The sequence below is a fragment of the Chiloscyllium plagiosum genome, unplaced genomic scaffold (genome assembly GCF_037043375.1).
Source record: "Chiloscyllium plagiosum isolate Xiang-an unplaced genomic scaffold, Cpla_swu_hap1 HiC_scaffold_39, whole genome shotgun sequence".
Taxonomy (NCBI): domain Eukaryota; kingdom Metazoa; phylum Chordata; class Chondrichthyes; order Orectolobiformes; family Hemiscylliidae; genus Chiloscyllium; species Chiloscyllium plagiosum.
The window spans coordinates 15,020,569-15,047,148 of NW_028270177.1; the positions used below are offsets into that span (position 1 = coordinate 15,020,569).

Consider the following 26,580-nt stretch of genomic DNA (forward strand, 5'->3'; position numbering starts at 1 on the left):
GCCCATCGAGTCCACTCCGCCATTCAATCATGGCTGATGGGCATTTCAACTCCACTTACCCGCATTCTCCCCGTAGCCCTTAATTCCTTGTGACATCAAGAATTTATCAATTTCTGCCTTGAAGACATTTAGCGTCCCAGCCTCCACTGCACTCTGTGGCAATGAATTCCACACGCCCACCACTCTCTGGCTGAAGAAATGTCTCCGCATTTCTGTTCTGAATTTACCCCCTCTAATTCTAAGGCTGTGTCCACGGGTCCTAGTCTCCTCGCCTAATGGAAACAATTTCCTAGCGTCCACCCTCTCCAAGCCATGTATTATCTTGTAAGTTTCTATTAGATCTCCCCTTAATCTTCTAAACTCCAATGAATACAATCCCAGGATCCTCAGCCGTTCCTCGTATGTTAGACCTACCATTCCAGGGATCATCCGTGTGAATCTCCGCTAGACATGCTCCAGTGTCAGTATGTCCTTCCTGAGGTATGGGGACCAAAACTGGACACAGTACTCCAAATGGGGCCTAACCAGAGCTTTATAAAGTCTCAGTAGCACAACAGTGCTTTTATATTCCAACCCTCTTGAGATAATTGACAACATTGCATTCGCTTTCTTAATCACGGACTCAACCTGCATGTTTACCTTTAGAGAATCCTCAACTTGCATTCCCAGATCCCTCTGTACTTTGGCTTTACGAATTTTCTCACTGTTTAGAAAGTAGTCCATGCTTGCATTCTTTTTTCCAAAGTGCAAGACCTCACATTTGCTCACATTGAATTCCATCAGCCATTTCCTGGACCACGCTTCCAAACTGTCTAGATCCTTCTGCAGCCTCCCCACTTCCTCAGTACTACCTGGCTGTCCACCTAACTTTGTATCATCGGTAAACTTCGCTAGAATGCCCCAGTCCCTTCATCCAGATCATTAATATATAATGTGGACAGCTGTGGCCCAACACTGAACCCTGAGGGACACCGCTTGTCACCGGCTGCCATTCCTAAAAAGAACCTTTTATTTCACCCATCAAGTATGTACCTATCCTATAAAGAGCATCCCAGTCTGGTCCTGCAACTCCACATTTGCCATGGCTAACTCCCACGTCCCTGGACACTATGGGCAGTTTAGGATGGTCAGTCCACCTAACCTGCACATCTTTGGACTATGGGAGGAAACTGGAGCACTCAGTGGAAACCCACACAGACACAGGGAGAATGTGCAAACTCTATACAGACAGTCGCCCAAGGCTGGAGTCGAACCCATATTTCTGGATCTGACCATTGAGCTGCCGTGGTGCCCCGGATTAGACCTGAAAGAGACTATTACTGAGACTTTGTGGAGGACCAGATATTAGATCTCACTTCTTCAACATTGTAAGCCTCTATGCCCACCAGTCCATATGATATCCCCATAGCAGGTTGTACTAATGACAATTCATAATATTTGCCCTTTTAGACCCATATATAACAGGCAGTTGTTTGAAGGGACTTTGAAATTTTCACTATTGTGATGCACTAGCTTCCATGGGTTGAAAAGGATCACCACATTTCCTCTTTTTGATCTAGTTCTGAAGAAGAAGACTCATATTTGACTCAAAACATTTACATTGTTTCTTTCTGCACAGATGCTGCCAGAACTGCTGAGTATTTCCAGCACATTTGGCTTTTAGTCCAGCTTAAATTTGGGCCTTCCACGAAACTGGAAACATAAATAGGATTTCATTTTACAAAATGGAAGCTAATGTCTCCCTTGTGAAGTGGCAGAATTGATTAAGTGAAATTTCCAATTAATCTTCATGAGAAACAAAACTAAAATCAGATCTCAAGCCTCAATTCACGTCTTGCGCTCTCTAATTCTGAACTCTCTAATTCTGAACACACTGCTATCTCACTCCCAACCTTTCTCTAACCTGCCCTATCTTCTAACCTCTGTCTCTTCTCTAAAATCTGCTTGCATTCAATGCTATCCCTCCAATCCTTCTCTGATCCCGTTTCGACCTCACCCTGACCAGTCCTCTTAACGCAGCATGTCCCCTCCCTTCCATCTCACCCACTCCCTTCCCTCATTCATTTGCTGTTTTGAAGGCTCTTTTGATTTCCTTCCACACCCTTTCCCTTCACCGTCTTCAGCTTCATCGGTTGGATAGTTGGTTTGTGACGCAGAGTAACGCCAACAGCTCAGGTTCAATTCCCATACTGGCTGAGATTGTCATGAGGGTCCCCTTCTCAAACTTGCACTTCGCCTAAGGTGAGGTGACCCTCAAGTTACATCCACCACCATTTGTCTTTCTCTCTGGGACTATAACAAGTTTATCTTTAACTTTCTGTAGACACCCTCCCCTCCTATTTTTCCATCTCTCCATTCAAAGCCTCCCTCTATACATTTTAACTTCCCCTCTTTATTTTCCCCCCACTTCCTCTGCATCAATCCCTTTATCCTCCCTCACCTTCTTCCAGCTGCCATTTCTGCCTTCCTTCCCCAGTTGAATCAAAGCCCAGAAGTGAAGAATAGCTAAAGACAAACATATGTTGCAGGGAAATATGAGAAGAGAAGGCTACTTTGTTTTTCACTAAGCACTGATAGCTTTCAATTGTATTTTGCCATGATGCAGCATCATCTAAGCTGACCAAAGTTAATCAGGGTGTAAATTCAGATAAGCCAGATACTGGATTCTGTAGCCAGCCTTCAATCATGTTTTTTCAGCCTGACAATATTTTAGCTCCCACATGCTGAGGTCTGTAGCGATAGTGACTGGATCACCTTGTTTTAAACTATTGCCGTAGGTCTCTGGAGTGGATTACAGGGCAGCATTGAAAGATGACTGGGACCCATTTATCATTTGACCTCCTGATTGGGATTGGAAACGTAGGAATTTCTAGACTGACGAAAAATGCCAAGCTCCATGACATTTGCCTTCTAATTGGAAGATGCTTTATACGACAGCAGTAGAATTGACAGCTAATTTTGGCAATTGATAAATTCCTCTGGAATAGATTTGGACTTTGAGATTTTGCTTTCCACACCTAGTGGGGAAATGCTTTGAGAGTCACAGGTCCAAGTCAGCGGTTCATTCTCATCTTGCTGCACTTCTGGCTTGGATTCTTCATCATTTATATTCCAAAATATGAGGATAGAAAGAAATCAATCTAAATTCAATTTGAATGGATGAATATTGTATTCTCGGCTCCAACATCTCCTCAGTTAATCTTTTCCATAAATCTGCCACTGATTCCTTGAGAACGATTCCATAGATTAGCCTTACATTATGCTTCCACTTGCAATCCCTCTCTTCACTTCAAATACAAACCATATCTCATTGTTCTGCTCTGGACAAGGTAAAGCAGCTTCTCAAGATCTAAAACATCCAGTCACTTTGGAATCTTAAAAATGGCAACCCTTTGACACTTTGCTGGTGAGAGCATGCCCAATTTGCATTATGTCCTCATAATCCATTCATCCTCAGACTCCCACTGACTTCAATATTCACATACTACCTGAAACATCTTAAATAGCAACTACCAACATTATTTTCAATATGCAGTTACATCAGTGACTTATAAACTACTAGGGCACCACCTGACTTGAATCTAATCCAATCTGAGGGGCTGAATAACTTTTCTGTACTAATGGTACAAATCTGAAGCAAGATGTATTTAGGGCAATTTGAACACTCAAACTTAGCCGAAATCTGGCACTTGTAACAGGTATTATTTAAAAAGGATGGCTGGTTTGGGAAGTAGAAATGTTTCACAGTTATAACATTGAGGTTAAAGCTGAGGAATTTTGTAGCACATCCAGTGAGTATTGATCAATATTGTTCTGTACCTAAACTGTGTCAATCTGGAAGTGTTCAATGGGATTGTGCACAGCCATGTTTGGAATTTTATCCAGTCTGGATTTGTATGTATGTCTGGTGTAGCTTGTGTAGATGCATTCCAAATCTCAGTGAGTTGAAGAATTAACAGGAAAATATTGGGTTGAAAATAAGTAAAAAAGATTAGGATAATTGGGATTTTTTGGATTATTGATGTTCTTTTAAATTCTGGGTGATACATGAACTTTGATTTTTACAAAATAACCTACTGCTTATGGTTGATGGATCATCCACAAAACAGAGCGGCAGCTATCCAGGACTGCACCCAAGTGGGTAAAGACACAGCACTGGGTTGTGTTTCTTGCCATAGCCTTGGATGCATTGAATAAATATGCTGCATGGTTTACACAAGGTAGAATTGTAACATAATTCCAGAGTCTGTAGGAATGGAATACAGGCAGAATAATGTCGAGCTTTCTCAAGGTCGATCATTTTATGGTGATAGTGATGGAGGAATTTCATTAGAAACTTGCTAATTGTTTAGTAATGAATATGTAGCCAGATGTCTTGCAGCTGTATCCTCGTGAGGGTTATCCATATCCGACACCCTGCACCATTTCCCCAGCTTTTTGGTTTAAAATCCAAAGATTGTCCTCTAGATATTCATTATATGGCTATTTTTAAGTATCATTTTGAACTCATGTAGACTGTTAGCCAGCTGGTGTCATTGTTCAGAATCTAAAGCAAATTATGAAAGAGTTGATTTGGGAATATTTATTAAAAGGTGTGGGATCAATCAACATATTCAGCAGTTGTTGTTTTTCCAGAAGGGGAGATGTTTTAAATGCTTTTAAATATAAACCATTGTAAATAATTAAGGAAGAAGTTGTGTTGAAATTGCTAAATGAATGCTTTGTTTTTCTTTTTTCAATGCAGAAAGCAAATATAATTTCAGTAAGAAAGCCAGAGGGAACCAGAGTAAAATGCCAGAAGGATGGGGCTGGCTAGTGTTATGATCCCAGCAGATGCAACTACAGAACAACTCCGATCTTACACTGAAACCTAGCTTGATAGATCATATTTTGATTGATTTGTGTTTTAATAAGCTTGTCTCTTGCTGAAACATAAATATACAATGCTGCAGAGTTTGCTTCAATCATAAAACAGAAGATTATAAACAGAAGAAATTAATATAAAATAGAGTCAATCAATTTAGCAACCTATAATGCAAATTTTAAAATACACAGTGAAAGTATAATCCCATTAAAACACTCCTTTATAAATTAAAAAGAAAATCAACAGCTTTTGTATAGAACCCAATACATACTACTGGGGCAGTATCATTCTCAAAAATACTGCTGATACAGTACTCATGCCAGATTCTCCGTCTCTAACAACTTGATAAGTTGTTACTTTAACTTAAAGAATGGAAGTGCAGATAGCTTCTTCATGGAGCTATTATTCGGCTTCAAGTAAACTCTTCAGGGTTTTATCTGAATACTTCTCATCTGGAATTAACAGTAACTCCTTAATCTAAGATCATTTAATTTCACTATATCCTTCTGAATACCTCCGCTCTATACAGCCATTGTTACTGAGTTATTTTATTTTTGTTCACACATTGACATCACTGCCTGGCCAGTATTTGTTTCCTGTCCCTATTTGCTCTCGAGAAGGTGGTGGTGAGCTCCCTTCATGAACTGCTGCAGTCCATGCATTGTAGGTAGACCCAAAATGTTGTTAGGGAAGGAGTTCCAGTCTTTTGACCCAGCAGAACTGAAGGTATGCTGTTATATTTTCAAACCAGGATGGTGAGGCTTGGAGGGGAACTTGCAGATGGTGATGTTCCCATGTATCTGCCGACCTTGTCCTTCTAGATGGAAGTGATTGTGAGTTTGGAAGCTGCTGTTCAAGGATCGTTGGTGAATTTCTGCAAATTCACACTGCTGCTACCGAGTGTTTGTGGTAGGGAATGTGGATCCTTGTAAATGGGGTAGGAGAAAGTGAGGACTGCAGATGCTAGAGATCAGAGTCAAGAGTGTTTTGCTGGAAAGACACAGCAGGTCAGGCAGCATCTGAGGAGCAGGAGAATCGACATTTTGGGCATAAGCCCTTCATCAGGAATGAGACTTGTGGGCCAAGAAAACTGAGGTATAAATGGAAGGAGGGATTCAAAACCTGCACCCACACCACTCCCCTCACCTCCACCCAAGGCTCCAAAGGATCCTTCCAGATCCAATAGAAATTTACCTGTACCTCCACTGATGTCATCTACTGTCTCCGTTCTGCCCAATGTAGTCTCCTCTACATCGGGCAGACAGGACGCCAACTTGTGGATCATTTCAGAGAACATCTCTGGGACACCTGCACCAAACAACCCCATCACCCCGTGGCCAAACACTTCAACTCCCCCTCCCACTCCACTGAGGACATGCAGGTCCTGGGCCTCCTCCATTGCCAAACCCTTACCACCCCACACCTGGAGGGAAAATGCCTCACCTTTCACCTTGGGACCCTACAAACACACGAGATCAATCTTCATTTCCTTTCCCCCCCCCCCCCCCCAATTTATCCAAGTCCCAAGCCTCCAATTCAGCACCGCCCTCTTGACCTGTCCATTGCCTTCCCCATCTATCCACTCCACTCTCCTCTCCGACCTATCATCTTCTTCCCCCACCTTCATCTATCTATCACATTCTCAGCTACCTTTCCCCCAACCCCACCTCCCCCTCGCATTTATCTCTCAGCCCTCTCATTCCTGGGTGCCTGTTAGATTGTCTCTTATTGGTGATGGTCATTACCTGGCTTTTATCTGGTGCAAATGTTACTTGCCACATGTCAGCCCAAGTCTGGAAATTGCCCAGATATTGTTGCATTTGAACACAGACTTCTTCAGTATCTGAGGTGTCATGAATGGTGCTGAACTTTATGTAATCATTGGCAAACATCTCCACTTCTGTCCTTATGATGGAGGAAAGGTCATTGATGATGGTTGGGCCTCAGACACTACACTGATGAACTCCAGAAGAGATGTCCTGGAGCTGAGATGACTGAGTACCAACAACGACCACCATCTTCCTATGTGCCAGGTATGAATCCAACCAGTGGAGAATTTGTCCCTTGATGGAACCCAAACTGAGCACCAGTGAGTGGGTTATTGCTAAGCAAGTGCTGCTTGAGAGCACTGTGAATGACACCTTCCATCACTTTACTGATGATCAAGAGGAGACAGATGAGGTGGTTACTGATTGGGTCGGATTTGTGCTGCTCTTTATGTACAGGACATAGCCAGGCAACTTTCCACATCATCGAATAGATGACATTGTTGTAACTGTACTGGAATAACTTGACTAGGGGCGCGACAAGTTCTAGTGCACAAGTCTTCAGTACTATTGTCAGAGCCCTTAGCCTCTGCGGAATCCAGTGCCCCCAACTGTTTGTTAATACCACATGAAGTGATTGGCATCTATGATGCTGTGCACCACTGGAGGGGCCAGATGGATCATTCACTTCTGCTGAGGATTGTTGTGAATACTTTAGCCTTCAGATGTGTTGGCCTCTTCGGTCATTGAGGATGGGGATATTTGTGGAGCCTCCTCCTCCAGTAAGTTGCCTAATTATCCAGAACCATTCATGACTACATGTGCGAGGACTGCAGAGCTTAGATCTGAGCTGTTGGTTTTGGGATTGCTTAGTTCTGTCCATCACTTGCTGCTTGGCATGCAAGTAGTTCTGTTTGGTAGCTGCACCAAGTTGACACATCATTTTCAGGTCTGCGTGGTTCTTCTCTTGGCATGCCCTCCTGCATTCTCCAATGAACCTGGATTGATTCCCTGACTTGATGGTAATGGCTGAGTGAGGGAATGTGCTGGGTCATGAGGTTACAGATTGTGCTGGAATACAGTTCTGCTGCTGCTGATGCCCTCCCCCCCCAGCCCCTCATGAGTTGCTAGATCCATTCGAGGTCTATCCCATTTATCACGGTGACAGTGCCACACAACATGATGATATTCACAGGGGAATATTCAACAGGTCTTCACAAGGCCTGTGCAGCAATCGCTCTTACTGACACTGTTATGAACTAATGCATTTGCAGCTGAAGGAGTGGTAAGGGTGAAGGTCAAGTGTGTATTTTTCTCTTGTTGGAACTCTCACTACCTGCCACAGGCCCTGTGAAGCGATTATGTCACAGAGTCATAGAGTCGTACCTCATGGAAACAGACCCGTCGGTCCAATCCACCCATGCCGACCAGATTTCCTAAACTAAACTAGTCCCCACCTGCCTGCATTTGGTCCATATTCCCCTAAACCTTTCTTATTCATGTACCTGTCCAAATATCTTTTAAATGTTGTCACTGTACCTGAATTTGGCAGTTCATTCCACACACGAACCACCTTCCAACGCAAAGCATTTCCCCTCAGCTCCCTCTTAAGTCTTTCTCCTCTAACTTTAAAATTTTGCTGTCTGGTTTTGAACTCCCCCACCCTGGGGAAAAACATCATTTGCTATTTACCTTATCCATACTCCTTATGACTTTATAAACTTTAAGTCATAGAGATTTAGAGCATGAAAACAGACCCTTCAGTCCAACTTGTCCATGCCAACCAGATATTCTAAATTAATCTAGTCCCATTTGACGGCATTTAGCCTCTAAACTCCTCCTAGTCATGTGCCCTTTTAAATATTTTAATTGTACCAGCCTCTGCCACCTCCTCCGATAGCTCATTCCATACACGCATCACCCTCTATGTGAAAAAGTTGCCCCTTAGGTCCCTGTTAAATCTTTCCCCTCTCACCTTAAACCCATGACCCTCTAGTTTTGAACTCCCTTACACTGGGGAAAAGACCTTGACTATTTACCCTATCCGTGCCCCTCATGATTTTATAAACTTCTGTAAGGTCACCCTCATTTTAAGAATTTATTTCATTCATTGCATGTTTCTGAACTCACACTTGCTCCACCCATTACCCCTTTGTTCACTGACCTGTACTGGAAGCAACACCCCATTTTAAGATTTTCATCCTGGGCTTTCAAAAGTCTCCATGGCCTTCTGCCCTTGCCCATCTCTGTAATCTCCTCCAGTCTCAGAACCTTGCAATTAACCATCTCCAGTGAGTCCTAATATATATATAAATACCAACTTCATACTTGCCAGCTTCCAATCTTGAGCAACTCTCCAAGGCCTAATGAATTTGTCATTATTATAGCCCGTGCCCTGCAGATTTGCTCTGTCTCCTTCAGCACCCCAGGAAATATGGCACCTGGCCCAGAATTATTGTTCGACTTCAGTCCTTCTGAAGTGTGAAAATTCCTAGTGACAGTTCCACCCAGTCTTCAGGGTATCCCAAAACACCCTGGCTACACTTCAAAAGCAATTTACTGGCCAAGGGAACTGAAACAAATGCCACAGCCAATCTGTACACAAAAAATAAATGAAACAAATGATCAGGTTACCTGCAGGTTGAGGGGGAAAATTTGCTATTTTCCTTGTAAGGCCTCACGTGCTGCATGCCGAAATGAGAGGGGCAGTGTTTAGTTTTGCATTTACCTCTGTATTTTCCATCTAGTTTATCTTCTTATGTCTCTTCCAATGTCCACCCCCAACCCACCGACATTATTCTTTTCGGAAATGTACAGGAACTCATCAAACACAAATCCCTGGTTTCCATTCGATTGATATTTGTTTCTCTTTGTAATTCCTCTCATGCATATTCTTTTAGTTGCAAGACATTAAAGGCAACATAAAAAAAATTTGCGACATGAAGTTTGTTAATAGATTCTCAGCCTGTTCAAGTTGAAACGTTTCCCTGTTGCTCCAATGCCAACCACTCTTGACGGTGGACATTGAAATCACCCACCCGGAGTACATTTTATGCCCTTGCCACCTTCAGCACTTCCTCCATGTGTTTTTCAACATGGAGGAGCACTAATTCGTCAGCCAAGGGAGGACGGTTCATGGTAGTCATCAGGAGGTTTCCTTGGCTATGTTTAATCCGTAGTAGACAAGCAAGAACACAGCAAACCAGGCAGCATCAGAAGGTGGAGAAGTCAACATTTCGGGTGTAACACTTTTCCCAGACATGTTCAATCTGAAGCCATGAGACTTCATGGGATCCAAGATCAATCTAAGGACAAGTCCCCCCCTGACTGTATACCACTGTGTTGGGTCTGTACAGCCGGTGGGACAGGACATATCCAGGGATGATGATGGTCGTGTCTGTAAGGGATGATTCTGTGAGTATGACAGTGTCAGGCTGTCGCTTTATTAATCTGTGAGACAGCTCTCCCAAGTTTGGCACTAGCCCCCAGATGTTAATAAGGAGACGTTTGCAGAATTGACCGGGTTGTTCCTGCCGTTGTCTTTTCCAGTGCCTTGCTCAACATCTGGTGATCTGTCTGTTTTTTTTTTATTATTGAGACTTTGTAGCAACTGATAGAACTAAATGGTTTGCTAGGCCATTGTAGAGGGCAGTTGAGAATCAACCACATTGCTGTGAGTCTGGAGTCACATGGAGGACAGACCAGGTGGCAGATTTCCTTCCCTGAAGGACATTTAGTGAGCCAGATGAGATTTTCCCCAACAATGGCCAGGACCTGATCAGGTGCATCTTAGAACTCTATGGGAAGCTAGGGAAGTGATTGCTGGGCCCTTTGCTGAGACATTTGTATCATCGATAGTAACAGGTGAGGTGCTGTAGACTGGAGGTTGGCTAATGTGGTGCCACTGTTTAAGAAAGGTGGTAAGGACAAGCCAGGGAACTACAGATCAATGAGCCTGATATTGGTGGTGAGTAAGTTGTTGGAGGGAATCCTGAGGGACATGATTTACATGTATTTGGAAATACAAAGACTGATTAGGGATAGTCAGCATGGCTTTGTGCGTGGGAAATCATGTCTCACAAATTTGATTGAGTTTTTTGAAGAAGTAACAAAGAGGATTGATGAGGACAGAGCAGTAGATGTGATCTATTTGGACCTCAGTAAGGCGTTTGACAAGGTTCCCCATGGGAGACTGGTTAGCAAAGTTAGTCTCATGAAATACAGGGAGAATTAGCCATTTGGATACAGAACTGGCTCAAAGATAGAAGACAGAGGGTGGTGGTGGAGGGTTGTTTATCAGACTGGAGGCCTGTGACTGGTGGAGTGCCACAATGATCGGTGCTGGGTCCATTACTTTTCATCGTTAATATGAATGATTTGAATGTGAGCATAAGAGGTATAATTAGTAAGTTTGCAGATTACACCAAAATTGGAGGTGCAGTGTACAGTGAAGAAGGTTACCTCAATTTACAATGGAATCTTGATCAGATGGGCCAATGGGCTGAGAAGTGGCATATGGAGTTTAATTTAGATTAATGTGAGGTGCTGCATTTTGGGAAAGCAAACCTTAGCAGGACTTATACACTTAATGGTAAGGTCCTAGAGAGTGTTGCTGAACAAAGAGACCTTCGAAAGCAGGTTCAGAGCTCCTTGAAAGTGGAGTTGCAGGTAGATATGATAGTGAAGAAGGCGTTTGGTATGCTTTCCTTTTTTGGTCAGAGTATTGAGTACAGGAGTTGGGAGGTCATGATGCAGCTGTACAGGACATTGGTTAGGCCACTGTTGGAATAATGCATGCAATTCTGGTCTCCTTCCTATCAGAAAGATGTTGTGAAACTTAAAAGGGTTCAGAAAAGATTTACAAGGATGTTACTAGAGTTGAAGGATTTGAGCTATAGGGAGAGGCTGAATAGGCTGGGGCTGATTTCCCTGGAGCGTCGGAGGCTGAGAGGTGACCTTATAGAGGTTATAAAATCATGAGGAGCATGGATCTGATAAATAGACAAAGTCTTTTTCCTGGGGTCGGGGAGTTTAGAGCTAGAGGGCATAGGTTTAGAGTGAGAGGGGAAAGATATAAAAGAGACCTAAGGGGGAATGTTTTCACACAGAGGGTGGTACGTGTATGGAATGAGCTGCCAGAGGAAGTGGTGGAGGCTCGTACAATTACAACATTTAAAAGGCATCTGGATGGGTATATGAATAGGAAGGCTTTGGAGGGATATAGGCCAGGTGCTGGCAGGTGGGACTATATTAGGTTGGGATATCTGGTTGGCGTGGACAGGTTGGCCCGAAGAGTCTGTTTCCATGTTGTACATCTCTATGGCTCTAAGACTCTAATTGACAATGGCTTTATGGTCTTCAGTAGATTTTAAATGCTAGACTTCTTTAAAAAAATTACATTCAAATTCCACCATTTGTTGTGGTAGGATTCAAAGCTGGGTCCCCAGAATATGAGCTGAGTTTCAGTATTAATAGTCTAGTAATAATACCACTAGACCTTCACTTGACAGGACCAATCAAAGCTCAAAGTAAAGCTAAAACAAAATCTTCCTTATCCTTAGTTTAATAAACCCTCGCCTGCCCTTCTAAAATGGATCTTAATATCTTGTTCAGTTGTGAAACTCTGCAAATGTGCAGAAAAACCCATTAATTTTCAATCTAAACCTCAAAATATGTTTTAAAATAAATCACCATGTCTACAGAAATATTTCCAAACATTAATTGAAACACACAGAAAACTCCATGTCACTCACTAACCCAAGTATCCAAGAACCCAAACTTGTAATAATTGAAAATATATACGTATACACACACAACAAATACACATATGGATAAATCACCTCATTTACACTAAACTTAGTAATTAGTGAAGTCAGCTACTGACATTAACTTAAACGATGTTAGCTGAATGTTGTATCCATTGCACCATTAATGTTTACACAAGGCAACATTGAGATGACAGTCTCCTAGTATGGATTTAATAAAAGCTAGTTAGGAAGTGATTTGTGAACAGAAGCAGTCCAAGAATTGGTGTTCTTCATTTCAATTCTAAATTACGCTGATTGGGAACAGAACAGGGTAGCATGGTTTTTGTATATGATACTAAAGTAGGATGCTTTGTCAAAGAAAATTGGAGTTAAAAGTATTGTGGAGGGAGAATATTGTTATGTGGAAGGCCTGTTCTTGAATCTGGACATCTGAATGTTTTGCCATCCATTTATCCTCATTTATTGCTGAATGAACTTTGAGACCGAAAGGCTGGTTAAGTTCAAATTTCACCTTGCAAGAGTCAAAGAAGCAAGTGCAGGCAGGAATTGGAAATCTGCAAAATGGAAGATATAACCAAAAGGAAAAAATGATTTAATTTATATTTAGGAATGAATTTTACACAGGATTCAGTGGCAGAGCTAATTGCATCATCCAGGTAGCCATGTAACAAGGCTGAATGTAAAGTGTAACCCTTTTGTATTGTTGTTCTTAGACATCAATGAATTCAAGTTTTAATTATGCTTTTTGTTGTGCCATCTGTACATCTGAGATGATCTCACCTCAGTCAACCCGAAGACATTTTTAAAGCTTCCATTGAGAATTTTGATTTTCTTTCAGCGCTATGTGAAAGAAGCAGAGTGGAATGATAACAGAGTGGTTGTAAATAATTTCTCAGGACTGTGACATGTTTTGCGAACATATATGTAACATGAGATTCAAACTCTCATCAGGTCATTACAAATAGAAAGAGAAATTAAGGATAAACAGGGGATTATTTACACTGTGTGCATGGAATGACTACATGCAACATTTGGCTGTGTAGTTTCATTGTTTGTATGCACTCTTTTCAATCAACCTTCTCTCCATCAAAGACACTCTTGCTTTGCAATGAGAGTCATTTCAAGCGGTCCAGTGGTCCTCCCTCAGCATTGGCACCTGCTGGTGGAGATCCTGGAGACTTGTTCAACTCTCTTTCTCATTATCATCTTTCACCATTGACACCTGCTGCTGATGCTCCCATTACATGTCGTTGGCCAGTGGTTAATATGATCTACTATTTTAGCTACAACTGTGATGAAAAGAATAATTTTCATTTTATGCAGCATTCCACTGACAACCAAAATCACTTCATCATAAACAAAGTTAGAAGCTTTTGCAAAGCGAGGGTTGGGGAGAAGATCAGGGTTTTGCTGTAGGCCTGGAGGAGTTCACAAAGTTAGGAATGGGGTGAGAAACAGGTCACTTAACAGTAATTAAGACTTTATATGCCTTTAAAAAGGCACACAGAAATAGACAATTCATTATAGTTACAGGTGAGTTTGTTACTATTTATCAGGAAGTGCAATAACACACTTTTCAATATGTTTGAATGTTGACTCTGTGATGATACTGTGGCTTAAAGAGGTGTATTTTGTCCTTTTTTTAAGAGAGCTTTTAAGGCAGAGGTGTGAGCAGTCTACAGGAACTACTAGTGTAAACAGTTTGTGAGGCCTTGGGTTTTTTTTAAAAGATGGAACAATAGAAGCAGGCTGAATGGGTGTGATCAAGCTCCCACAGGACCAGGAGTTTTAGCTTAAGCTTTCAGCAGTTGCTGTTGGGTTCTTGAAGAAGTGGAAGCAATTTTGTCCCTTTCTCAGTTATAGCCAGAAACTGGGGATTCTCTTCCCAAAAGCGGGAGTTAAATGTGAGACAACCTGTTTTCTGAATTTGCCTTTTGGCAAAGATGTGTTATGGGATGTTACTATACTGGAACAATTAATTAGTAGTAATTACTGTATCTGTTAATCTGTTAAGTTTTCCAATAGAGTTAAATTATTCCAATTCCTGTTTCTTTTGTTGTACTCTAACAATAGTGGATGAATAAAGTGTGTTTGGGTTTAAATCTGGCAGTTTAATCAATCAAATTGCATCTGGAACACAACACCTTATTTACCTCTGAAATTAGAAAAAGTGGGGGTTTAGACTATCTTCTGAATATTGTGAGGGAGTTTGGTTTGGTCCATAACAGGTTTCTCATATAGATATATTTATCACAGAACTTTCAATGTTTATTTGCATACGTGCAGTTCCTGGGAGCTGGAGTATTTAATTTCCATGTAAATAACAGGGGGTACTGTAGGTGATGTCATTATTTTAACGGTGGAATGCAGCCCACAATTTTCATCCACGACAATAGTTTTCATTTTATGAGTTGTCCCATTTCTAAAGCAGTGCTTGGGAGGGTAGGCTGATAATATACCACTTGTCTTATGGGCACAAGGTTCCTACATTTCCAGCCAGAGTTATCAATGGGAGTGCTCAGCTTTGCCGTCTTGGCACAGCGAGGAACCCTATGAAATGAGTACAATCATAGGGTGCTTAGTGTCTCATATAGCAAGGCAGGTTTTGTGATCAAAGGTTGCCTTTGTTGTACTAACACCATTCGGCAACCCTGAATTACGAAGGGGATAAAATGTGACCGCAACATTGCCTGCACCTTCACTCTGACTGAGCGAATAGAAATTATCAGTAGACAATGACAAATATCTCACATCTGGAGAAAGTACGAGATTGTCTGCAGGGAATACAGACACCTGGTGAGGCTGAGTGGAACGCCGTGATCCAGAAGGTTAGCAATTTCAATGATTGCTGAACTGCATAAGAATGAGGCGAAAGTGCAGAGCTTCGGTGCTAAGCAGAATGATTAAACTGTGCGGGAGGAGAGAAAAGGCTCATGGCCTTTTATTCCCTTGGCATCATATGAGGTCAGTGCTACATGGCTGTTTGTTTACTCTTGTTTTGTTCACAAAAAAGCTGCGGCACCAAAATCTGTTTTATATTCACTATGTGGTTCAAAGAAAGGGCTTCAGAATTTCTTCATTGCTGGCATGAGTCTGAATATTCTTCTTCACCTGTGACCAGCAGTGCTCAAAGGAAGCTCAATCCTTTTGATGGCTGATGTAAAGCTTCCAACTGCTTTCTTTAAAGAATCAGGAAGTGGGTATCAGGTTCAAGCTGTTTGCAGTCCCTGTCCATGAGGAATGACTGCTGGAAGTACCATTTCTGTCCTACTGTTATTCCAAAATTAAGCTGTTCTGATGTAAAGAACTAATGCCTTAGGAAGAGTCATCAACTCCAGTTAGATAGATTCTGGGATGTTCCTTGGAGCTATCTCCTCCTCCAATCACCCCCCCCCCCTTCCACTATTGGCTATGCAACACAACTCTCTTCATTGCCAATTGGACACAAAGCAGATTGTTTATTTTCTGATTAGATGGTTTGTGACCAGCAGGCAAATGTCTTTATTTACCTGTTTCTAGTACTAATAAATTTGAAGGAAAACATTTCCATTTTGTGCACCAATAATATTCACTGCTTGTAGTGGTGTCAAGAAAATTCACTTGAATGAGACATAGAGCCATTACAGCACAGAAGGAGGCTGTTTGGTCCATCAAGTTTATGCCAGCTCTCTGTAGAGCCCAGTCAGTGCCAGTCCCCCACTCTATCCCCGTAGCTCCATATTTGTATTTCCCTCAAGCATCCAATTTCCTTTCAAAATCATTGTCTCCATTTCCATCAGCCTCATGGGAAATAAGTTCCTGGTCATTCTTACTTTATTTAACAAAAAATATCCTTGATACCTGCCCAATATTTCTTGTCAAAACCTGAAATCTATGCTAACACTATCAACTAATGACAACAGCTTTGCTTTCGTCTCTGAAGAATAAGGATAATTCAGGAAGGTTGGTGACCTGTGTGTTTCGTGAGACTAGCTGTTTATTTCAGATTTAAAGTCAGTCTCCCCCATGTTTGGAATATTTAAGAACCCTCAACCTAGCAGAGAGGCCTGGGTGGCAGCTTGTTCCTGTTTTCGGACCGACAATTGACAATTAGATAATTGTTCTGCTATCTAATGTACAAAGCATCCCAAGATGGTTTACAAATTATGTGTGAAATTGTAGGTTCATCGGTGAGATAAGGGAGATGAACCCTAGACTAAAAAGATCAGTTTGGAGAGGACAGGTAAGAAGCAGATGGTTTTAATGAAGGAGTTCCTGTGAACAGGTGGAGGCTCCATCATCAAATGTGAGACAAAGTTGAAGAGAGGATTGTTTAAGCAATGGCATGGCTGATGAGGACAAGATCAGAAGAGAGGATGGTGTGGAAGCAGGGAAAATTCAGGACATTAAGATTTGAACAGGAAGACAACATGTTGAGATGGACATTAGTGGGTTTGGGGAAACTGTATGGATCAATAAAAGCAGGGGTCGAATGGGGTAGAGAGATCTACTGTGCAGAAAGACAGAAATGGCAGAACTTTAGTTGAGATTTATGGAGTATGTAAGAGTCACTGAGGAGAACATTGAAGTAATCAATTTTGGTTATGATAAATGCGAGGATAAGAAAAATGCAATCCAGTGCTTACTACATCATGTCTGCTGCTTGTTTTGAGTTTTAATGAAAACAAAAGCTCTGATCTGATATTTGAACAAAGCTCCTGCCTCAAAGAGACAATTGAAGTGCAATGTCTCAACAAATATAATCCATCTGATGCAGCTCATATTAATTCATCTGAGCTGAATTGTTTTAACGTTCACAGCTGCACAGATTGTAATTGTAGCTTGTGACTGCCTTCAGTTATCATTTATGACAGAATCCTATCCTTTATCATTCAGAATGCTACTGCTAAATTTTTCTTCTATGAATGATTTCATCCTCTGTTTCACCTCTGATAAAGCTGGGACACTTGGTTGATCTTCTATTTTTCTGGCGTAGACCGACCAACCTAAACGCAACGATAAAAAGCAGGAGCATTGGGAATCTTAATCAAATCCACAAAATGCTGCAAATGCACCACAAGTCAGTTGAAAATGTAGAATCTTACTGCACAGCCAACCTTCAGCCCATTATTCCCATTCTAGCACTTGTCAAGCTATCCATTTTACTCCCACAGTCCAGCCTTTTTACCCCAAACTTGCAATTTCTTCAATGGCATGTCAAGTCTGGTTCCACCACTGCTTCAGATAGTGCATTCCAGATCTTAAATACCCTCTTGTGTGAATCAATTTCTCCTTTCTTTTGCTGATATTTTAAATCACACATTAAAAGCCTGATAAGGCTGTGAATCAGTTGTTGGAAAAGCCCATCTGGTTCACTATTACTATTTAGGAAAGGAAGCTGCCATCCTTACCTGGTCTAGCCTACATGTGACTCCAGACCCACAGCAATGTGGTTGACTCTTAACTACCCTCTGGGAAATTAGGGATGGGCAATAATTGCTGGCCTAGCCAGTGATGTGGGTTTTTCTGTGAATTAATAAAAAAAGTGTGGTGCCCAGAACTGAACATATGACTCAAGCTGAAGCCTTAAAAAGACAATCTGGTGTGTGTTATTTACTTTGCCTCCAGTGGGGTTCTGTATCTAATGAGACATTGTTTATGTTAACTCCTGTCTCATAAGAACAATGGGTGATCTCGAATTGTATGGTTTGAGTGATGTTCATATGTGACGGGGCAGCATGGTGTCTCAGTAGTTAGCACTGCTGCTTCACAGTGCCAAGGACCTGAGTTTGATTCCAGCCTCGGGTGATTGTCTGTGTGGTGTTTGTACATTCTCCCTGTATCTGCGTGGGTGTCCTCCAGGTGCTCTGGTTTCCTCCCACAATCCAAAGATATGCAGGTTGGGTGAATTGACTATGCTAATGATCCCATAGTGTTCAGGGATCTATAGGTTAGGTGCATTAGTCAGGGGTAAATGTAGGATAATAAGGTAGGGGAATGGGCCTGGGTGGGTTACTCTTCAGAGGGTCAATATACACTTGTTGGGCTGAGGGCCTGTTTCCACTCTGTAGGAATTCTATGAATTTCAGCGCTGAGGTGTGTGTGGCTTACATGGGATAGCACACTTCCATTGGTTTGACATGTTTCAAGTGTCCCTGGCTAAGATAGAGTTTGAGACCTTTATCCAATAGTGTTGCATTTCATATCATGTGTATATCTCTTAAAGATATACTGCATGCTAGCTGTGAGACATAACCAATGATTTATGGCTGACGTGGTGACCTTGTTCATTGCACCTACTAGCAAAGCCAAATATCGCAGGCACTTTCTTAACTGCCTTATCAACTAGCCGTATTCCTCAAGGGCCTGTATGTACCTGTTAGTGTACCCCATGTGTGGTAAATAAAATTGATGATTTATAGGTGGCAATTGCCAAATGGAAATAGGATATTGTGACTCTGGTGGAGATCTAGCTAAAAGAAGCTACAAGCTGGGTGTTAAATATTCCTGATACAAGGTGTTCGGGAAAGATAGTTAGTAGTCATTTAATAGCACAAAACTTGAATATTGATGAAAAAGAGACATTTTACTTCTCGTATTCATTGTAAGGATGAAAATTCAAAAGGAGAACCAATTTTTATACTGCTTGATATGGAGACACAGTTGAGTGATTGGCAATTAGTTCTGATTGTCAGAGGAGTTGCCATGGAGAATGCATGCATTAATGCTGATTGACAGCCATGTTTTGTTTTTTCAGCAAATGTAGAAAAATGGAGGATAGGAGCAGAAGGAGTCCATTCGATCCCTCCCCCCAAGCCTGTTCTGCTATTCAATATGATCACTCGAGCTCAATATCCTAATGCCATCCTCCTCTCATATCCCTTGATCCCTTGAGCTACAAGCACTATATTGATCTTCTTCTTTAAAGAGGGTAGATATAGTTTCAGTACATATAGTGTAGCTTCTTTGTTGCCTGCTGCACTTGCACGCACACTGTGGTGCACACAGGTCAAAAAGAACAGCCCTCTCTCTCAATTTACAACCATTCCTTCCTCTTTTTAATCCACATTGAATGCTGTGCTTTTGCCCACACACTCAGCCTGTCCAAGTTGCACTGCAATATCTCTGTAACCTCCTCACAGCTCACTCTTCCACTCAGCTTTGTTCCAGTTGCAGATTTTGAGATCTTACATTTTGTTCTCTCATTGAAATCATTCACAAATATTGTGAACAGCTGGGGTCCTGGTATCAATCTCTGTGACACCCCATTCGTCACTGCTTGCCATTCAGAAAAAGACCCATTCATTCCAGCTGTTTGTTTCCTGTCTGCTAACCAACGTTCCACCCAGCACAATACACTACCCCAATCCCATGTGCTTTAATTTTTGCACATTCTTTTTGGTGGGACTTTGTCAAAACCCTTCTGAAAGTCCATTGGCAGTCAGTACTTTTCTAAAGCGATGGGTTGCATTCTTGCGCAACCCCGTGTTATAGAAAAGTCATGCTTTACAAACAGCGGTTAAAAGAGTTGGTGCTGCAATTGTGTTACAGCCAACACACGTTTTGAAAGTTCGCACTTTAGAAACAACGTCAATCGCGTTACAGCGAATTAGTATTGATGAAATGTACGTTAGAGCGGAACGATCTGTAAAGTACATCCACTCACTCTCCTGATCAACCGTACTGGTTTCAAGCGTTGTGGGGAAAATCACCGGCCTCGGAGTCAGAGTCGGGGTTCAACGACAGAGTTTATTGTACAAGGAAATACCAGAGCTCCGGAGAGAGAAAGACCCCAACAGCACAGTGGTCAGCTGAGAGTCTTCTCTCAACCCAGAGCACATTTCAAGAAAGTTTAATACATTTTGTGTTATAGTAGGTCAGTGATGAGATTATTGTCTCTGTAACATGGTTTGTTTATTGTAAACATTGCAGGATTGTTAATAGTTTCGGTGTAGTCATTGTCAGTTCCAGCGCAGCCTTTGTTAATTTCAGCACGGTCGTTGCCAATTTCATCGTAGACATTGTCAGTTTCAATGTCTGTGCGGAAGTCCATTGCTGTAGTAATAGGCGCTAATTGCTTTTCCTGAGAAGGATGATTATTGCAGCCCTGGCTAATATCACTCTGTATTGAGTCGGTAGCAGACTGTTAGCATTTTTATCAAAGGTGTTGGCTGGACCCAGATACTTCAGTGGGCTGTATACACTACCCATGTGTATTCTCTCCCCCACTCACCTTAAACTAGTCAACTAGGTTGTGAGTGCATTGTGCTGACATTCTGGTGTCTCCAGGCAGTGTCTGCGTTTGCTCTGCTGTCTCTCTCTCTATATATATTGTGGTCTGGTGGCCATCTTGTGTGTCAAGTGGCCAACTTATGGCTTGGCGGTCATCTTGTGTGTCCGTGTGCCTAGTGTCATACTGCCCCGTGCCATCTCCCACTTCACAAGGAAGAAAATGGGTTGGGAGAGACAATGATCATTGTATCCATAAGGTTTAGGCTGACTATAGAAAAGGACAAAAAAAAATCCAGTGTAAGTTTGATTAACAGGGGGGAAAGCCAACTTCAGTGGGGTGAGAACAGATCAGGGTTCAATGCTTTGCCAAAGGTTATAAGGACAAACAGCAACTGAGCATTGTTTACCTTCTACAGGTGAGGTGCGGTAAAAATATATTCCCTCAAAAGGAAAAAGGAAGAGAGAACAAAACCAGAGCTCCAAATTCAAAACAAAAGACATAATCATTAAGATAAAAGAAGGAAAAATGGATATCATGTCAAAAATACAATTGCAAAACCAGACTGAATATAAAAGATTCAGAGAAGTGAAAAAGCAAATAAGTGAAGCAATGAGAGAGTATGAAAAGAGACTGGCAGTCAACATTGAAGTGAATCCCAAGGAGTTCTACCTACCTTTAAGAAGCAAAAGTATGGTAAAAGAGGGAAATGTACCAAATAGGACTAAAAAGGGGATTTAAACATGGAGGGAGGCAAAAAGGCATAGCTTAGGTATTAAATTAATACTTTGCATCTCGGCTTACCAAGAAAGATAACGTTCTGCAGGCCAAGATAAAAGATGAGTTAATTCAGACACCAGCTAGATTTAACTTGACATGGAAGAAGCATTGGTTAGGCTGTTTGTACTTAATCATTGACCGATTCTCTTCCATCCAACCTCCAATTCAGCAGCAGCCTCTTGAACTGCCCTCCCCGTCCATCTTCCTTCCCACCTATCTGCTCCACTCTCCTCGCTGACCTATCGGTATCACCGTCCACCTGCATCTAGCTATTGCCTTCCCAGCTACCTCACCCTCACCCCCATCTCTCAATCCCCATCTCCCCACCCCCAACACATTCCTAATGAAGGGCTTGTGCCCAAAACCTCGATTCTCCTGCTCCTCTGGCCTGCTGTGCTTTTCTAGCACCACAATTTTTGACTTCGCTTATGACAGCAAACGAGGAAAGTTAGGCCTGTTCTCCCTGGAGAAGAGAAGGCTGAGAAGAGATTTGGTCAAGGACTCAAATCATGAGGCGTCCTGGAAAGAGTAAATCAGGAGAAATTATTCCCCTCTGTGAAAGGATCAAATCCAAATAGCTGTAGATTTAATGTAATTGGTAAAAGGAGTGAGAGCAACAGGAAAAAGCTAAATCACACAGTGTGTGATTTGTGGTCATAAAGCACTGCCTGAGGGTGCAGATTCAGTTGAAACACTCAAGGGGGAATTAGACAGTTGTCTGAAAAGAAAATGTGCAAGGCTGCAGCAAGAAGGTAGGAAGTTAAAAAAATCACACAACACCAGGTTATAGTGCAACAGGTTTATTTGGAAGCACTAGCTTTCAGAGTGCTACTCTGTCATTGGGTGGTTGTGGAGTATAAGATCGTAAGACATAGTATGCTATAAATTCTATGTCTTACGATCTTATACTCCACAATCACCTGATGAAGGAGCAGTGCTCCAAAAGCAAGTGCTTCCAAATAAACCTCTCAGACTATAACCTGGTCTTGTGTGATTCTTAATTTTGCCCACCCCAGTCCAACACCGGCATCTCCAAATTGGGAGAAGGAAGGAAAGTGGCTTAAAGCGAATTGCTCATTCAGAGAGCCAGTACAAAGATGATGGCGTGAATGGTCTCCTTCTGCACTGTTAACAATTCAGTGGTTAACCTTTACAAGCAGAAGCTTTCCTCAGAATTGGTGGAAGGACACAGCTGCAATGATACCTTCCCTTAAATCTCCAAATATTGACTGACCTGTTGTGCATTCGAAATGAGGACAGTGTACATTAACTGTGGTTTCCTACATAAGGATTTTTTGTCTGTTTCACATGTATTTTGAGAGGAGTTCAGACTTTGTGTGAGTGGTTATGGTCATATTGGGCCTTGCTAACACACATTAATGTTAGAGATGCAGGATAAATTTCAACATCAGCAGGGTGAAAAATCGATAGTGCTGGTTTCCATGTTGCTGGAGAGACAAAAAAAAAACTGCAGATGCTGGAATCCAAAGTAGGCAGGCAGAGGCTGGAAGAACACAGCAAGCAAGGCAACATCAGGAGGTGGAGAAGTCGACATTTCAGGTGTAACCCTTCTTCAAGTCCTGAAGAAAGGTTACACCCAAAACATCAACTTCTACATCTTCTAATGCTCCCTGGTCTGCTGTGTTCTTCCAGCCTCCTGCCTGTCTACATCACATTATCCTTGGTAGACAGCCTTTGTTGAAGTTGAATTAACTAAAAAAAAACAGAAAATAGGTGCAGGAATAGATCATTCAACCCTTCAATGATGAGGGGCTTATGCCTGAAAAGTTGATTTTCCTGCTCCTCGGATGCTGCCTGACCTGCTGTGCTTTTCCAGCACCACATTCTCGACCCACATTCGACCCTTTAAGTCTGCTCCACTATGTAATGTGATCATGGCTGACCATCCAACTCATCACTCTGTTTCTGCATTTTCCCCATAACCTTTAATCCCTTTAGCTTGAAGAACTTTATCTTGAAAACATTCAATGTTTTGGCCTCAACCACTTCCAATGACAGGGAATTCCATAAGTTCATCATTCTCTGGATGAAGATATTTCTCCATTCTAAATGGCCTAACCTGTACCTACAGACTGTAATCCCTAGTTTTGGACTCCCTGGTTATTTGGACCTTTATCCTGTGTTTACCCAGTTCAGCCCTGATGGAATTTTGTAGTTTTCTCCCCATTCTTCTAGTTTTTTTTTCTAATTTTTCTACTCACTTCATCCTTACTTTTTTTTTGCGAATCACTTTAAATCCATGCCTCTTAGTTTTTATTTCCTTTACAGGCAGGAACAGTTTCTCACTATACACTCTATCCACACGTTCATGATTTTGAAAACCTCCATCAGATCATCTCTTTGCCCTCTTCTCTCTCGAAGAGTTTCCTCAGTTCTTCAATCAGATTGGAGTCAGGCAGTTCTCTCATCCTCAGTCATTATAAACATTCCTGATTCTGCTTTTAGGCATGAATGGTTGCAGCATTAATTTTGGAATTCTTTTCCCATTTCACTAGAGACCACCAGGAGAACTTGGTGGCTGCTGACAGTCTGATATTGTCCACTAAAACGTGAATACTGGTGAGGTTGGAAAACACTGGGAGGAAGTTTCAGGTCTACTTTCACGTCCTGGAGTGGCACTGTTCTGAGAGACGATGAGGCATTTCAGTAGGAAAGCAACATTTCAGAATTCAAAGTTCCTCGACGAGTTAGAAATGGATTAAAACATGAGGTTGAACATGTCTTTAGGGAGCAGTGTCATTTCTCATGTTGACAGATTTAGTTTCGAATTCACTGCAGCTTCGTATAGCAGTCTCTCAGCTCGACCTCAAAAGCTAAGTTGTGTTGTGGGATCATAAATTGGAATTTCACGCTGATGGATTGTGAAATCCAAACACAATTTTTAAAATTCTGGAATAAAACTTTTCATCTAATGGTGACCATGTAAGTATTGTTGTAAAAGCCCATCAGGTTCACTAATAAATGGTAATCAGCCATTCTTATCTGGGTGACTTCTGACCAACAGCAATGTATTTGACTCTTAACTGCCCTCTGGGCAATTAGTGACAAGTAATGAATGCTGGCACAGACAGCAACATTCATAGCACATGAATAAATAAAGAGAAAAAAAAAGCTTTTCAAACTAATTTTCCTCCTGTCTTCCTTCCCTGCAGAAATCCTGGAGAACCCTTTTTACAGTAAGTGTCTTTTCATTACTAAGCTTGGATTATACCCACTTGGTCCTTTGAAGAAAATTGACATTAGCGAGCAGCATGCTCCAGAGAGGCTATTTGCTCTTTGTTCCAAAGCACAGCAATCATAAGGCAAAAGAATTATTGAAAAAATACGAATGACTAAATTAATACCATTTCAATCAAGTGCCATCAGGTAGCCACTGCAGGATGATTTGTTGATGTGCAGGATTATTTAGAAATGATTGTCCACCATTTGCTTAGATTGACAGTACCTTCTGAATAAGCAAAGGCAAAGAATATTATATATTAAGTTTCAGAAAATGACAGTGGCAGACTGTGCAGAAGATCAGGGATGTAAGAGAATCGGTCAATGACTATGCATTTCCCAACTTATTGTTTTCTCGGCCTCTGTATATCACTCATTTGCAGGGCAGCATGGTGGCTCAGTGGTTAGCACTGCAGCCTCACAGCGCCAGGGACCCGGGTTCAATTCTAGCCTCAGGTGACTGTCTGTGTGGAGTTTACATATTCTCCCTGTGTCTGCGTGGATTTCCTCTGGGTGCTCCAGTTTCCTCCCACAATCCAAAGATGTACAGGTCAGGTGGAATTTCTGTGCTAAATTGCCCATAGTGTTAGGTGCATTAGTCAGAAGGAGATGGGTCTGGGTGGGTTGCTCTTGTAGGGTCGATGTGAACTTGTTGGGCCAAAGGGCCTGTTTCCACACTGTAGGGAATCTAATCTAATCACTCACTACTCAAGAACCCTGCATGTGACTTGGTATTAGGCTCCTACCTTTAGCTCTTGCTGTGGTTTGTCTTAACTCCATTTCCAATAAACTCCTATTTACAAATGGCTTCACCCTCTGGAGAACGACAGCCTGTTTATACCTTTCTCCTTGGTCAGTCTGACACATTCCTGTTGATTCACACAGGGAGGGTTGTTGTCGGAATCCATAAAAATGCCAATGAGGCAGCTGCCAGTGAATGAAGAATGAGGTGGGGGGATGCAAAATCAGCAAAAGAAAACAGATTAAAACAGACAGTGTTCACCTGGGTGTTCAGGCACGAGGACAGTGGTGTAAAAGGTACCTTATGTTGAGAACAGCGTCTAGCCTGGGCTATACCTAACATGGGAGAATTTCACGAGGCAATGCAAGATAAACTTTCAAAGGTTTCTAACTCCTGTTGCACCTGATCTGTTTGATGGGACAGTGCAGAAGGAGTTTAGCTCTTGCAGAAGGAGTTTAGCTTTAGCTCTGCATCTGAACCAAATGGGCCTAACCTATACATGTAGCACGGGACAATAACTGAAGGCCGAATCCGCTCAAAAACTCCGGAATGCCAGACTTCTTTTCAAGAATGATCTAATTGCTGTGAAGGCTTACATCTTGAATGTTCCACCCACTGTAGTTTAACAAAATAGCAGGCTACCTGGGGAGAGGCACTCAGGATGTGTATGCACCAGCTGCTGTCAGATCTATTTATCAACACTTCCAATTAAGTTCGGTAGCACTGCAGACCTGTGTGCAAATTACACACTTGAATCAGCCTAATTCCTGGATTTGAAGAGAATCCACTTTGGTTCAGGCCAGCTGTGAGCTTCTGCTACCACTCCAGTGCCCTGCCTTGTCCTCTCTGTGTTCCTACAGTCCTTTAGATGGCAAATGAGAGAAGAGTCAGAGGTGGGGGTCCATTTGGGATTATTTGTTGGCTTTCACTTGATTAGCTGGCTCTTCCAGTAACCATGTGCTTTCTTTCTCCAGTTCCATCATTCGAAGTGACAACAGGCCCTCCTGTCAGTGTTACACACAAGCCCGAGGGAGACACTTTTGGCGTGAGTACCAATTTAAGCAGAATTATTGCGCTGTCACTTAGCTGGAAGATGTCAAAACCATTGATTCTCCTTTGAACTCAAGGCAGCAAAGACTGAATGGGATCTGTTCTGGTACATCGTTGCCTTCGGACAGTCAAGGGCAAAGTGTTTAAAGTAATTCCTTTTC

General features: G+C 42.0%; 1 protein-coding gene across 2 annotated transcripts in view; it reads left to right on the top strand.

Moving 5' to 3' along the window:
- The window catches only part of LOC122540954 (NT-3 growth factor receptor-like), a 767,468-nt gene that overhangs the window by 412,452 nt on the left and 328,436 nt on the right, over positions 1-26,580 (top strand). The window contains exons 9-10 of one of the 2 annotated variants that reach the window (XM_043677305.2): positions 24,561-24,584; positions 26,344-26,414. In XM_043677305.2, coding sequence (XP_043533240.1) covers positions 24,561-24,584; positions 26,344-26,414 — 95 coding nt within the window. The remainder of the gene's footprint in view (positions 1-24,560; positions 24,585-26,343; positions 26,415-26,580) is intronic. The other variant, XM_087981472.1, reaches the window with a different exon arrangement.